The sequence below is a fragment of the Rhagoletis zephyria genome, unplaced genomic scaffold, assembly GCF_001687245.7.
Source record: "Rhagoletis zephyria isolate East Lansing unplaced genomic scaffold, Rhagoletis_zephyria_1.1 Rzeph_scaffold_01104, whole genome shotgun sequence".
Classification (NCBI taxonomy): Eukaryota; Metazoa; Arthropoda; class Insecta; order Diptera; family Tephritidae; genus Rhagoletis; species Rhagoletis zephyria.
This window is the reverse complement of record NW_016158188.1, coordinates 137,159-152,652: the sequence shown is the minus strand read 5'-3', so window position 1 is coordinate 152,652 and position 15,494 is coordinate 137,159. Positions and strand designations below refer to the sequence as shown.

General features: G+C 33.3%; 1 protein-coding gene across 1 annotated transcript; it reads right to left on the bottom strand.

The window, feature by feature from the left end:
- Positions 1-4,530: 4,530 nt before the first annotated feature.
- Positions 4,531-8,420, bottom strand: LOC108362788 (zinc finger BED domain-containing protein RICESLEEPER 2-like). The gene is made up of 3 exons (XM_017615932.1): positions 7,723-8,420; positions 6,216-7,012; positions 4,531-5,130 (listed from the first exon to the last, which is right to left on the bottom strand). The coding sequence occupies exons 1-3, from the start codon at positions 8,273-8,275 to the stop codon at positions 4,597-4,599; spliced, it is 1,884 nt and encodes a 627-aa protein (XP_017471421.1). The 5' UTR covers positions 8,276-8,420; the 3' UTR covers positions 4,531-4,596.
- Positions 8,421-15,494: the final 7,074 nt, after the last annotated feature.

Below are 15,494 nucleotides of genomic sequence, written 5' to 3'. Positions count from 1 at the left end.
TCAGTAAATAATATTAAAGCTAATTTATTCAAAATTGATGCTAACAACAATCCTTTGAAAAGAAGTAACATGATTTGGAATTTTTGAAAATGGGCATGATACCGCCAACATATGACTGNACGCCCACATACGATATAATGGTAATTTAGAGAAATACAAAATCTTCGATAAATCAGTAAATAATATTAAAGCTAATTTATTCAAAATTGATGCTAACAACAATCCTTTGAAAAGAAGTAACATGATTTGGAATTTTTGAAAATGGGCATGATACCGCCAACATATGACTGTATAAGTTTATCTCATTATGTCTAACTTAACGTTCTATCGAAGATGTTTAAAATAGGCAAAACCACCCCTGCTCACCATGTTGCGGTAGTTTTCGGAAGGGTGAAAAGCATATCGTCGTCGTTTAAAGTACAAAACCGCGTATCAACAAAATGCAAAGCCGCGCATCAAGATAATGCAAAACCGCGTATGTGAGGTTTCATAAATTATTTTCTAGAGAGTAAAAACACTCATATTTCAAAATGTTTCTCTTTTTTATAAAGCAGTCGCATTTGTGGCTAGTGTATTTCAGGACGAATGGATTAGGATTGAGCCAAGAGCTTTTGTGAGCAAATTCAATTTTTGGCCGCAAATGCCAGTTACGCGGTTTTGCAGAATGACGGTACGCGGTTTTGTACTTTAAACGACGATATATTTAATACTTGCGCCGGGTATTTATTGTTAGGCTCCGCCCGAACTTCGACTTTCTTACTTGTTTTATTTGGGGCTATGTCACTAAACGAAAAGGGGAAAAATGTCCAAATTCCTCATGTAATTTTGGATTATAACGCTTACTAAGTAGTATTCTCCTTTCCGTGTTTTTTAAGCTGAATAACGGTAAATTGCAAATAACTCCAAAACTTACTTATGGAAAAAATACTCGATTTTCGGAATCAGCAAGCGATTCTGCATAGGAATTGGATAGTGGCATCCAGTGTGCATATTTGTTGTAAGTCAGTATTTTTTATGACACAATTATGAATATCAGAATGTATACGTTTTTCTCTTACTTTTCTTGCTTAATTCCGATACTATACAAGTTGACGTTTTCTGAAATGTTTTAGGTTTTTATTTGTCTTAATGTTTGTATTTGAAAAAGAAATATACATATATAATTTTAGATATTCCAATAATTAGATTTATGTTATAACGTTAGATAAGTAGTTATAGTTTCCCTCACTACCAGCGTAATACTTTTTCAGCTTTAAATCGGTCTTGCTCTTGCTTTAGAAACCGAATTAATGTCTGGCAAATTAATTTGAGATTCATTAGTACTTAAACAACATCATATTAAACTTTGAGCTTTATTAAAATTAGTTGAAAAATTATTATTTTTTAATAAAAAATGAGGTATGGCAACAACGGACATGTCTGACAATAATAAATCTACGTTTCTAAAAGCTAGTTATAGCCTATGAAAAGAAAATTAGCCTTACTAAAATTATTTGTTTTTTGTTATTTTTTTTTTGGCCTTATAACAATTATATTCAACAATTTATATTGAGCTCGAGGCCGTTTTTTAAATGAAAATTTATTGTGGAAAAGCAACAATAATTTGAAAAATGGTAGAAGTGATAGCTATTTCGGAAATCACCACATTTCCTCATCAGACTTCTTTCAGTAGGATTCGAACCGACGATCCCACAGACTCAGCCAGTTGCCTATGCACCGTGCTAAGTACGCCTTTTTAATTTCCGAAATAGCTATCACTTCAACAATTTTTTCAAATTATTGTTGCTTTTCCACAATAAATTTTAATTTAAAAAACGACCTCGAGCTCAATATAAATTGCTTACTAAAATTATTTAAAAAATTTGCATTTTTAACTGTAAAGATACGATGCGATTACTAGTCAACGCAACCATTACCGTCTGCCAGATGGCCCAACGCTAACCGAGGGAGTGAGAGAGATGTCATATCAAAAAAACAGCTGTCCTGAAATTCTCTCTCAAAAACGTTGCTAGCTCTTAGACTAATAGTCGTAGCCAGGTAGGTGCAGAGCGCTCGGGTATAAAAATCAGAAAAATATTAAATTAATTATAAAGATCTGATTATGCGAACGTTACATAACTTTTCAAAACTTAAGGCTGATTATGCTTCGCATGCAACCAAATTTATCAGTACTACCAACCTTATGCATCGACGCAATAGGGTTATTCACGGTGTCAGAACAAAAACAACTAATTTTTGGTTTCTTTTTCTTCTTTTGGATTTGTTTACAGAAAAATTAATTTAAGTGGTTTTAATGGGGTATATTTGTAGTCCAAATTAAGTCCACACTAAAGTTTTTTGCAGTTTGACATAATTTTCAATGCAATATCTGTCAAAATATATAAATAAATTACGTATGTTTTGTCTATAAAATACGTAATTAACTACATATATTAAATGATATATTTACTAGAAAGAGCAATACCTTTTATTTGGTATATAATTTTATATAGTTAGGTTTAAGGACAACTGCCAACAGCGTACTCTGTACCCTGTTCTAGTGCTTATCCACCATATCCAACTTTCTACCACCCTAATGTAACTAAACTAAAGCTCGTCAAAAATCATTAAACTTTTGCTAAAGAAGTACTTCGATTCGAAGGCAGCAAAGTCTCTCTGTATAAGATGTCCTCTAATACAACATAAAAGCGTTCGTCTTCAAGTTTTATTTAGATATGATATTCAAGTGTACTACACTTGAAGATTTTCATGTGAGATAAAATCAAAGAATCTCATGTAATCCACATTTCGTAATACAAAAAAAATATATATATTTTGTGAACGTAAAATAAATTTAAACAAAGATGTATACCTTACCCGCGTTGATCTTTGAGAAACCATAAATTTTATATAACCCATATGTTTTGGACCCTGCCTTCACAATAATTTTTTATTCAATCCATAACACTTATTTGCGGTCCGTGATACTTTTATAAAAAAAGTACCAAAAAAATGATAAATACCTTCAAGTGAATAATCCATGACACGCAAATAATCGATTACAGTTGAAAAAGAGACCCTTTCTCTTATGGGGCCAACACCAAACGCAACTAAAGTGATCAGTCGATTCCTGCAACTCCTAGTATGTTTTTTTTTTGGAGATGTACTGTTCGCAGATTTTTGTATCAACTGTCAATATGGCTTTTTCCACCTGCCTCCATATCAGGGTAGCCAACTCATTTTTGAGAATTCCCCAACGAGCTACAAAACTGCATACTCAAAATCATTCTAAAAAATCTAATTAAAAAGCTCGAAATTTTTACGAAAGTTTGTTGAATTTATTTTTCAAATATTGCACAAAGTTTGAAACTTAGATTTAAGCGGTTTTCGTTAAAGAATGAACTAAAAAACTTCAATTCAAAAGTAACAAAAAACTTAAATTATAGGTATGTACATATGGAGTTGCTTATATCACAGCGTCTTTAATTCCCCACAAAAAACGGTCCGTTCCCCGATTCCCCACGCAGACTGAAGTTCCCTGCAAATCGGGGAATTCCCAACGAGTTGGCTCCCCTGCTCCATATAGTCGAAACACTGTGCGTCGGTTGCGCACTATCAACATTTTTTTGCCTCAACTGAACATTTGGGATTTTTTTGTTGTTGTGGCGGGTTTCAATTTAAGGTGTCATATCACGTACATTTGGAGGAAGATACGTACTTCTGCAGGAAACTTTCGAAAATGCTTCCGATGGTTTTATTTCTACATTATTGGGGCACATTCAACTCTACTGTTGGTTTCATTGGCTCAGGTTTCAGGTATTCTTCTTCTTTTCTTTGTTTTCTCATGGTAGACGGGCTCCTAATCATTTGTGCTTATAATGGATCTAGGTACTGGTTCAAACTAGTTGATGAAAGAGGGCCTCAGCAGTAAACCAAAAGAAGCTTTTCTCGTACCATACAATTGCATATTCCCTCTGATGAGGTCAAAGACTTAGGAATAAGGTTACATAAAAGTTAAATTGGACTCCAATTTTGATACATTTTTTGTAAAGGTGGCATGTCTCTCCGTCACTGTATTGGCGAAATCTGGCCCAACTGCGGATATGGATGCATTTTTTTATCATAGAGATCTACATTGATACGAAAACGGTAACAAAACAGGTCACAGAGGAGCCCAAGGCAACTTTGCGTGGTTCTGCTCACAAGGCAGCAATTACTACACCGGGGAATTGTTGAGAGCATAAAGTCAATATATAGACTCTACCTTGAATGCGAGGAATGGCTTTAAACAAAGATAAGTTCGTTTTAAATATATAATAAGGAACTCGCCTCCAAAGGTTGTTTTAGGATTTATCAGAATAACTGAAGAAGGAACCTTAGAGGTTTCTGTCACAAGACTGACCGTATTCGCTGTATTGTCTCACCCGGGGAAACCGACGCCCACTAGATGTTCTAGTGTTGCTTCGGTGTACGCCATACTGACTATTCCATGAAAATTAGTAAACATTAAAAAAACAAAAGCAAAATGGTTGAAACTTGTAAAAATTCGCGTTTATATTATGTTGGTCTTATGTGTTCGTATACATACATATGTACATAAATATATATAATGAATATTCATACATGGGTGAAAGCAATTTGCTTTGCTATTGTATTATCATCAAGATCAAAATTTGAAAAATTTAGGAGCTCATAATTTAACTTTACTATGACTAAATTAGAAAGAGATTTTTTTGAAAGCTTTGATTTTAAATTTGTTAATATTGTAGATAATGCGCTAAATGAACGCTCCACAGAAACCTGAGTGGCAGGCAGGGCTAATATAGTTTCTACAATTAGCGTCAATTCCTTTTCTCTATCACACGATTTTCGCCAATACTCAAGAACATTGGTACCAAAGGACAGTCTTTCTCCTTCACAAAGTCTCATTAGTTTCAGTTTAGTGCTCGCTGCCAGGCCTTGAGATGATAACTTTTGTGTGTTCATTAAATTTTGGACGTGAAGATCCAGCTTATCGTAAGCACTCGCTGATGAAGTGGGAATGTCGTCTTGGGAACTGGAACTTGATGAATTGGAACATTTAATAAACTCCTGCTCATACGAATCACTCTCCAAATGCTTCACCATTTCATATACTTTAAGTAAATGATCCTTTAAAAAGAAATTATTAAAAATCTAAAGCATAAATCATGTAAGTGTGTAATGTATATGTATATATTTATATATCGCACAGTTTCAACTAAACTAACAAAATTTCATAATGCATGTACATACACTGGCGGTAGAAATAATAGACTCGTCGTACTTTTATGAATTTTGCCTATATGAATTTCTTTAGTTTTTCTTAAGTTTAATATTTTTTATAAAAGCCTAGGTAGCTATACAACAAACATCCTATAAATCCGCTTTTCAAACTTTGAACAAAAATTATAAAAATTCGACGAATTTTCAAACTTTTTATTCAGAATTTTAAGAAACATTTTTGGTATGCAGTCTTATATGTCATTCAAGTTTAGTGTAATAAAGTGTAAGTTTCAAGTGGCTAAGAAATACCTTTGCTTTTTGACAATTTTTTTTTTTTGTTGACGCTGCTAGGTATTCCCATCCATATAAGAAAATTTTCGAGCACATCAGCAAAAAAAAAATTCTTAAAAATCAACGGTATTTTGTAGCCAATTGAAACTTGCACTTTATTATACTAAAATTAAATGGGAGACAAAGCTGCATACCAAAAATTTGTTTAAAAATTCTGAATAAAAAATTTGAATATTTGGTGACAATTTTACAAATTTTTGCTCAAAGTTCGAAAAGCGGATTTATCTTTGTTGTATAACTACTTATTAAACATAAAATAGACTAAAGAAACATAGCCAAAATTCTTAAAAGTACGACGAGTCTATTATTTCTGCCGCCGGTGTATGTATTTTATTGCCATAATATAGAGAGGCTCTACTTCCTTAAACTTAAAAAATTTAAGTTCCTTAGTTCCTAGTTTGTTTAAACCATTTTTTTATTTATAAAAAACTACATTATTTATTACAGCAGTAATTTTTTCAGCATTTTCCACAAAAATTTGCGAAAGATAGGCAAAGAAATCGAATTCAAAAAATATAGTTAAGGCCTTTCTAAATTTAAGTAACTATATATATATATATATAATGATTATTTTATAGAACAAGTAAAATTTTGCTATATGCCCGTTTTGTTGAAATTGTGCGATATTTAGTTTTTCATACCATTGCGCGTTTCTTACAATCTTCAGTAAGAAAAGGTGTACCATTGAAATTATAGCGCGGATCAAGATATATTGCGGCTGCAAAGGCATCATGCTTCAAAAGAATATCTTTTCTGCTCCTCATCGCATTTAGGAGAGCTGCCGCGTATTGGTTTAGAGAAGCTAGTTCTTCCAATTCCAACTCACATGCTAGCCAATCGCGAAGAAAGTCTCCCAATATATATTGTTCCTTTTGAAGTTTTAAAGTGCATTTTGCCAATGGCGCAAATGCCATTACAAAATTTTGGATGAATATCCAGTTTATGTCAAAGCTGTTAAAATTGTCCATGTTTTCAATAAATTCTTTAAGCGAAAGAATTTCGCATATCATATTGTAAGTTGAATTCCATCTTGTTATGACATCTAAGCATGGCAAGCTGATTTCATCGTTATCCGGTGTCACTAAGGTTCGAACTTTCTTAGCTATTATTCTACATTCTTCGATGTCGTTTTCGAGTGTTTTTATTACATCATCAGCCGCTAATTGAACTGCATGTGCTACGCAACGCACAGCCGAAAAAACCGACGCGACATTCGATTCAACCAGATTGCACTCGGCAACGTCAATGTCGACCATCTCATTGTCTATAATATCGTGATGCTCTCCTTGCAATAATCTCGACAGCTTTAATACACTGGCTGCATTATCGGTTGTATACGAATAAATTTGGTTTATACGAATATTATATTCTTCAAGGCATTTCAAAATTTCCTCTTTCAAGTTCGCGGCAGTATGTCGGTTTGTTGTTTGCACCATACCTGAAAAAAAAAAATGTTTTTTAAACTAATTTATATAATTCAAATGTGAAAATTAAGTGAGGTTAAGAAATGTTTTTTTTTTTACAAAATATAAGTAGTAGTATTATCAATCTGAGACGATTTAATAGTAAGTAAACATAATAATTTTCATATCCAAAAGGTACTATCGAGAGGAGCCGGATTGGTATGTTAGTTAATTTAAAACTAATCATTTTCCGATACGAACATCAGGACCAGTGGCTGTGTCAATTCAGCCACCAAACGAAAAGAAAAAAATGCCAGCAGATTTCCACAAAATTTTTTTAACGGATCTACAGTTTTACGCCGACTCCGAACGGCGGTTGTATTATTATAGGAAGCTGTTTTTGGCAAGGCTTGAACCCAGGCCCTGCTACCTACCACTTCGCGCACTGCTAACCACTACACTACAGCGGCCGCTATTTGTCGTATATAAATAAAAAGATTAAATTTTGCGGTTAATTTTGAGCTTTAAAGTGCTCTAGCTTACCAATAGTGATGCATTTTGCAACGATTTTCCGTTATCGCTTGTCAATTATAATTGCAGACAAACCGATTACGGCGTTGTGCCATTTTGATTATTCTCATTGGTCTCCCAACCAAATTTGACAAGGGAACCGAAAATCGTTCCAAAAACACCATAATCATGTCCTGTCGGAAAAGTCAACAATCAAAATGAGAATATTACTTACCAATAGTGTGAATACAAATTTTGTAGTCCTTAATGTACTGTATGTTGATACCAAGGACACTTCCTTCCATTCGGCTGGCAATGTCAATTTTGAGGCAAATCATTTTGTTTTTAACTAAAGCTGATATTTCGGATTTTATATGTTTATATGCATTCTCCAAAACTGTTCCCACATTGTTTGTGTTTAAATTTATGTCAAATTTCTGCTCGTATGGTGCAATTAGTTGCTTAAAACACTCATTGTCGTCAAATATTCTAAATGGAATATTTTGCTTTGTCACCAATCCAACGCAACACTTCAAAAAATCGGCTTTATTCATAGTAGTGCTTAACTTAATTGTGTTTTTACTTTTTTTGCATATAGGAACATCGTCGCTATCGCTTTCATCGCCGCTTTCAATATCTTGCCTATGAACTAGTTTATAATGTCTTTTAATGTTCCCCTTTATCTTTCCACTGAGCTCCTTTTTGCAAGTTTCTATTAGGCAAACACTTTTATTTGAAGATGCATCGTACCACACAAATTTTTCTATATTAAATCTTTTTTTAGACATCTTTAAACACACACTCCACGCCAAAAGAAAACAAAAAAATATGCACGGCCTTTGAAACAACAATAGATTTTCTGAAGCTAATTCCAACGCACATTCAACAAGGTAGAAAAAATTTCGACAGTTTTCTCCCTCGAACTGCGGAAAGTGTACTGAGCAAAGTAGCTAAGTCTTCTCACTTATGACAAATTCTCAAAATTGTAATACCTCATATATGTACCTACATATGCAAGAATGATAGAATACACTTCTCTCAATCGCGCTACATATGTATGTATGCCTAGTAAAAACAAAAAAAAAAATGCTTCTCATTTTCTCACTTTTGAGCAGCAACGGAGAAAATAAATAATCACATGTGTACATACATATATGAATGAGCAGAATGATGATAATTTTAGTATCACAAACAGGTTTGAAAATAATACAGCAAAAAGTTAAACTTTCTCATACATACATAACTGAGCAGTGAGTAAGCATTTCAGTAGGTACTCTCTTAAAATGTCTGCAAGTTTTTGAAAATGTGCAACGGTAACACTGGTTTCATACCAGTATAATTCTGTGGTCGTATGGAACAGTAGCTTATATCGAAAGGCTGGCTTTAGTATAATGCGGCATTCGCAGCATACGATTGCGAATGACTCACTGGCGCCGAACCGTTGAAGAACTTTTGACAAATAAACGTGCAATAAATAGTTCCGATATAAGCAAGTCAATATTCTTATTTAGTCTCATCAAAAAAATCCTTGTCGTTTAAAGAACGAAGGGAATGCCGCATTATACTAAAACCAACTCCCCTACATAAGCTACTATTCCATACGAACACAGAGTTTATTTAAAGTACACATGTGAAACATATGTATGTACATATGTACATTTCGGTGTTACCAGATGTTATTAACTAACATAACTAAACACAAAGAACAAAAAAACTATTCTCCTAAAATTAAATTACTTAAACCGTTTAACTTATACTTAATCAAACAAAAATACTTTACAAAAAGGAACATTTAAATCGCATTTGGTTTTAATGATATTCAGTATCATTATTTTTTGTAAACTGCTTTATTAATATTTTTGGGCATTTTTTCGATGCCTCAAATTGGGTACCTCCTGCAGCAGCTTTTAATAAATCTTCAGTTCTTAAAATACCAGAGAGTGCTGGAATTTCTAGTTTATTTCCTTTTTTATTCAAATGGATTTGAGAAAACAACATTTTCCACATTTGCTGTGGCGGTTGGAATTCAAAGGACAGCTGAAAGCATCTGTTTCAAATGAGAAAATGCTCCAACTTCATCGTTCCCTTTTATATTTAAAATTTACTTACAGCATACCGAAAGAAAAATTTTAATTTATCCGTTCAGATCGGAAATTTCGGAAAAAAGTGTAGTTTGCACTAGGAGGCAATTTAAACAACTGTGAGCTTGTCTAAAAAACTGTAATTTACAGGTAAAACGAAGAATCTCGCAACATTGGTAGGTACATTTGTGTGTGGTAAGTTGAAACCGCAGCGAGAAATATTTGCGCTCTTTATGTTACTTTCAGTGATCGGACTTATACCACATTGTAGTAGACCTGCCACTTTTTTGAGCATCTATCACACAAGGAATGAAATCTACCACATAATCGCGTTTTTGAGTAGCTTTATTTTTGCTCGACATAATTTCCTTAATTTTAAGAGCAAAAATTGTGAAACAGTAAGCAACAGGCAGAATTTTTCGACAGTAAACCTTGTTTCATTATGTTAAGTTTCAAAATATATGATTTATAAAAAAAATTAAGAGCGAAAATGATAAAAACCGGCGATTTTTGTGAAAGTATTAGCAAATTTCAGTGCATCCAAAGATTTTATAGTGTTGTTTACTTTTACTTGAGAACTGTCAAAATCGGCAAATCCCAAGTAGCGGTTTCTGGAACGAGCCACATTTGTTCCTTCAAAATATGATCGAAACTGTCGAGGAAAAAAATTGCAATTTTTAGCAACTTCAATCTTGCACCTTATTATACTAAAATTTATTTTGTTTTAGATTCTAATTAAAATGTTTGTAAATTAGGTGAAACCTTGCAGAATTTTTTAAATTTTTGTATAGAGTTTGATCCAAATCCTGAGATCTACCACATTTTTTTGAAATCTTACCCACTTTTTCCAGATTCTACCACACAAATTTAAGTCCGATCACTAGTCACTACTCCTCTTAAGCCGACCGCAGAGCTACGCAGTTCAGCGCTTCCCAACCTAGGACAAAGAAACAATAAAATTATCGGCAATAATAAACTAAAAATAACCAGAGTAAGTAAAAGGCTGGATTCCAAAACGTCAAAATACTATTCATTAGTCTCTTTTATTTCTAAACCTAAGCAGATTGCAAAGCCAAATGTGCGCAACCACGGTTAGATACTAGTTTTCAACAAGGTTGCGCAATTTAGACTTTTTCTTCTAGTACGGTTTAGAAATAAAAGAGAGTGATGCTTTGTATTTTGTCGTTTTGGAATGTACCCAAATTTAAAATAGCACACACGTTGTTGAAAATTCCGTGAGATGAGTGGCCGCAGTTACGAGATTTATGTGTGGGACATCGAAAAAGTTCCTCTGGCTATAGCCTACTGTAATGCTTTATCGACTGGGTGATACAAAATGAAGAACTTGATGTTAATTTATATTCTCTAGATGGCGACTGGGGGACAGATGGCACTTTTGTGGGCAGTGTGAGTGTGTTCGCTGAGATAAATTCGAAACTTTTCTGAACAATTAAAAATCGTATTTTATTTCCGCACTTTAGTTTAAACGATATGATCATGGTATGGTATTACGCTCACCCAGAACAAATCACGTCTGGTAGCTGCTTTCAATTTGCTCGATAAATACACCAGCTACTTGATTTGTGGTTTTCCCGAGCGTATGCTGGCGGCTGTGGAGCAATGATTCTTCGATCACGGGCTGGGTATGGAGGATATAAAATTTAGTGAATACTTATTTCGTATCATTTAGGTGGGAAGTTGGCATTAAGTTTTAGCATGGAGTAAGTGCAGCTTATAGCAATAACTCCGAATCTTCGGTAGTTTAAACTGTTTAATTTTTGATTTTCAGTGGGCTACACTTTGCAGCGCTTACTTCCAGTCTATGCGAAAACAGTTGACGGCTATTGGTCATAACGTGGGCCTGATACAATCCGTTATGTGGAACGTTTGATACGCTATAATGATAGTGTCGGCGCATTTGATGGCGAAACCCAATTAGTTGCTTGGTATTTGCTGTTCGTATCACTTAAACTTTGTTTAAAATTCATACAAAGGAGAATTTAATTTCCTTCATCCAGGAAGCACACATGCGACGTGGATAGGAAATATACTCGTACGCTTCATGTCAAGGCGTTTGGCTTTACGCCAGTGGTGTTTGAAAATAAAATTTCACGTCCCATGTTTGAGAAATTAGGTTTTAAAATTGTCGACGAAACCTTTTGGGTGCTGAAGCTAGCAGTGTGCGATTAATGCAAAAAGAGGCATTATATGCCAATAATGTTAGTAATATATATATTTTTTTTTTATACAAACACAGTGAAAGCATCGAATAAGATTTTCGGCAGTTACAGAGTGGGAGTTTTTTTTTTTGTTGATGTGAACTCACTCTCGATACAAATTGTATGTAGACAAAACCAGCCAAGTGGCTGCCAAAATGTACAAATCTCTACAAATGTCCATATCGTGTGATCCCTGCTTAAGTATTCAACGTTCGAGAACTTAGTTAGCAACAGCATATTTATAATCTTTTGTATATGTAGATATCTCACGTGTTATTGAATAGATGCATATAAATCATACACAAATCATATCGCACATTTGCTGCAAGAGTGTCATAATCAAGATCTAGAGAAAAATGGCTTGAAAGTTAAAGTTTTGAATTTACATACACTCACGTAGTAAAAACGAATACATATTCGTTTGCAGCTTACACAACATAGGAGAACAGGTAGCGGTCAGTTCAGGTAGAGATATGTACTTGTTGTGTGTTGACATTTATTTCAAACTCATATATTGATATTCGAGCGTTGAATAGCAGACATTGCTCAACAGCGGCGGAAATTTATTATTAAATTTATTGAGAGACAAGTTTGAGAGTCTCTGCAAGATTCAATTATTCTTTTTGTGTATATATACATATCAGGGATGCCAAATCATTTCATCTTTATCCCCGTTAGCACCGCGAAATTTACCAATACAACATTTAAATGCTATTTTTTTTTTTACTAATTTTTTATAAAAATGTATCTTATTGTATAAAAAAAGTCAAAGTCAAGTCAAAATTCAAAAAATTAAAAAAAAAAAATCATCAAAATTTTCAACTTTTTACTAGTAAGTTTTAAAAGAAAATTTAATTTAGTTTAATAATAACAATACATTACAAAAAATATTCTGCTCTCTAGGTAAGTTATTTAATGATTTAAAATTAAATAGTCAAAATTCCCCGCAAAAAGCAGCTATTCCCCGATTCCCCGCAACGAGACAAATTCCCCACAAATCGGGGAATTCTCCGGAAGTTGGCATCGTTGATATATATATATTTATGCTGCCAGGGCTGCCAACCATCCTTAGCTATGAAGTGCCATATTGACGGTAAAAAAGTGCAAAAACGTGCCAAGTAGAGAAATAAAAGTGCCAAAAAAGGTGCCACTCTTTTAAATTCTTACCATTTAGCATTAAAATTAGAAACACATTCCTAAAACAAAACTCCAACTCCAAAATAGGATAAACCAGTTGTATACACTCCATTAGAAGTAAAATAAGGCCAAAAATGGCACGGTTTGAGCGAAGTTGGCAGCCCTGATTGGCATTGAAGAACGAGAACTTGAATTTTTTGTATCAAGAGAGACGTTGTACTTTCTCTTGATTTTTAGCGCAACGTTCGTGTTATCCTTCTCTTTTATATTTCGTTTGAATAACTCGCTGCAGGTCAATCTTTTCTGCAAACAAAAACAAACAACAATTCTTTCCATGTATTGATTTTTTATACGAACTGTTGCTTGACTATGTTACTTTGGATTTACTACAGTGCACGGACTTTACCATTTTATTGATAGATCTAGCAACTTTTTAGCTGTGTTTTATTTTCTACCATTTTTACTAACAAAGGCCACAAATTTGCCAACATTTTCCGAAAAGAAAGAAAAAATAGTTAAACAAACGCAGTGTATATATATTTTGTCATCGAATATACCTAAAATCGAAAAGAAAATTTAACTCTGACCATAACCAATTTAAAAGTGAAATTGCATCTATATCAGCTGTTTATGTAACGGGTTGCAAACTTCAAGCACGTCAGATCTAATTTTAACCAAATTATTTTGAAGTGGAAATTAATTTTTAAATTATCACAGGACCCGAATCACGGCACCTGTGATACAACACCTTGGGAACTCCGTAAATATTAGATAGTTTATATATCCATATAGGATAAATAAAGTCATATCAAATTACACTAACAAATTTCACGCATAATGACAGTAGGAATTATAACAAATACATACATAATTTTGACATTAAGAACCATCGATTCAAAAATCCAGCTGTTCTGGTAACACCAACTTATGTGAATTATTTTTCCCATATATATGAGTAAAAACTATCAAATATTGTTTCTTTTAACAGAATCTACCAATCTCTACCATTTTTTGTATGTAAAATCTACCACAATTTATTTTTTCGAAGTATGGGCAAAATCCTAGTTTTTTTCTTTTCAAAATCATAGATCTTCGATTAGAAAAGCTATAATTGAATGTGGAGATAAAATTATTATATAGTATAGGAAAATTATAGAGGGGTTACAACAAAATTATCTTAACCCTCAAAATACCGTCCGAAATGTCACTTATTTTGAAAATTGTGATTTTGGCTGTCATTCCATTAGAAAACAGTATATTTAATGCACTATTAGCATTGTTTCTAAAACATTTCTCATTATTTTATCCTAAGGCCCGATATTTGGGGCATTGGTGCTGTACCCGAGTGGCCAGATTGGCAAAAGAAAAGCTTCCTTTTGACAATAGCTAATTTCAAAAATTTGTATACCTCAGTTAAGCAATTACTATATGTGTGTATGTATCGGACCTTCAGATTTTTTGAGCAGAGTGGCTTAGGAATTCATCAATATTTCCTAAAATTGATATATAGAACAGCTCTTTACCTAAAAATTGGTTTTTCATAAAATTTTAAGAAAAAGGGCGTGGTATCACCCACTTATATCATATATTATGTGTACCTCAAAAACTACTCAATCGATCTCGACCAAATTTGAGCTACTCGAAAGTAAATGTAATTTTAGATAAATCCTACATATTAGGCAATATTCACCGAAGTTTTTGAATCAAGCGATGGGCAAATTCGAAGAAATTAAGAAAAAATAGGGGATTTTAAAATTTTACGCGATGCAAACTCCCAACAAGCTAAGTATAACAAAATCTTGTTGTGCATCATTTTAAAGGTCTATAAAACTCCTTTCCATAACATGATCACAAAACGGATCAAAAATAGTCAAGCTGTTAATAGATAAGTGCATCAAGTACGAAGATTACGGTTGTTTTAAAATATATTAAACCTATTTTTGAATTGTACTCGACCCTACCAACACCCCACTTCTATTATATGTATATATCAGAGACTGAAAATAAAAGTTATATTAAAATTTTCGAGATCAAAAAGGCATAGTGAAAAAATTATGCTATAGCTTTTTCAAAGGTGCCATTAGACTCGTCTCTCATTGTAGGTTCTGATTCCTCCATGACTTTTAAAAATATGACTTTTATCATTTTGAGCAAATAATACCGGTTATTTCTGCTTTTTATTTTTTTGAGGCAAAAATAAGAGTTAAAATTTGCTTTTATTTTTTTGAGCAGAAAATAACCGGTAATTGTTGACTTTTATTTTTTCAGGCAGAAATAAAAGTCAAAGTTAAAAATCAAGTATTCCAGAGCTGTGTATATAGGAATGCGATAGTTGTGAAGCTCCTACATGGATTTTAATAACCCCTATACCCAAATACCAGGGTTAGTTCAAATCTATATACATATGTATACATACAATACATGAAGGGAGTTTTTGTTAACGGCATCAGATCTGCACCGATTATTCGATTTTCAAAACTGAGGTGCCAAATTAAAGGGCTTAGCCTCTAGATGTATGTACCACAAGGCATAGGGTTGCCACCTTTTTTAAAATTATAAAATCTGCACCG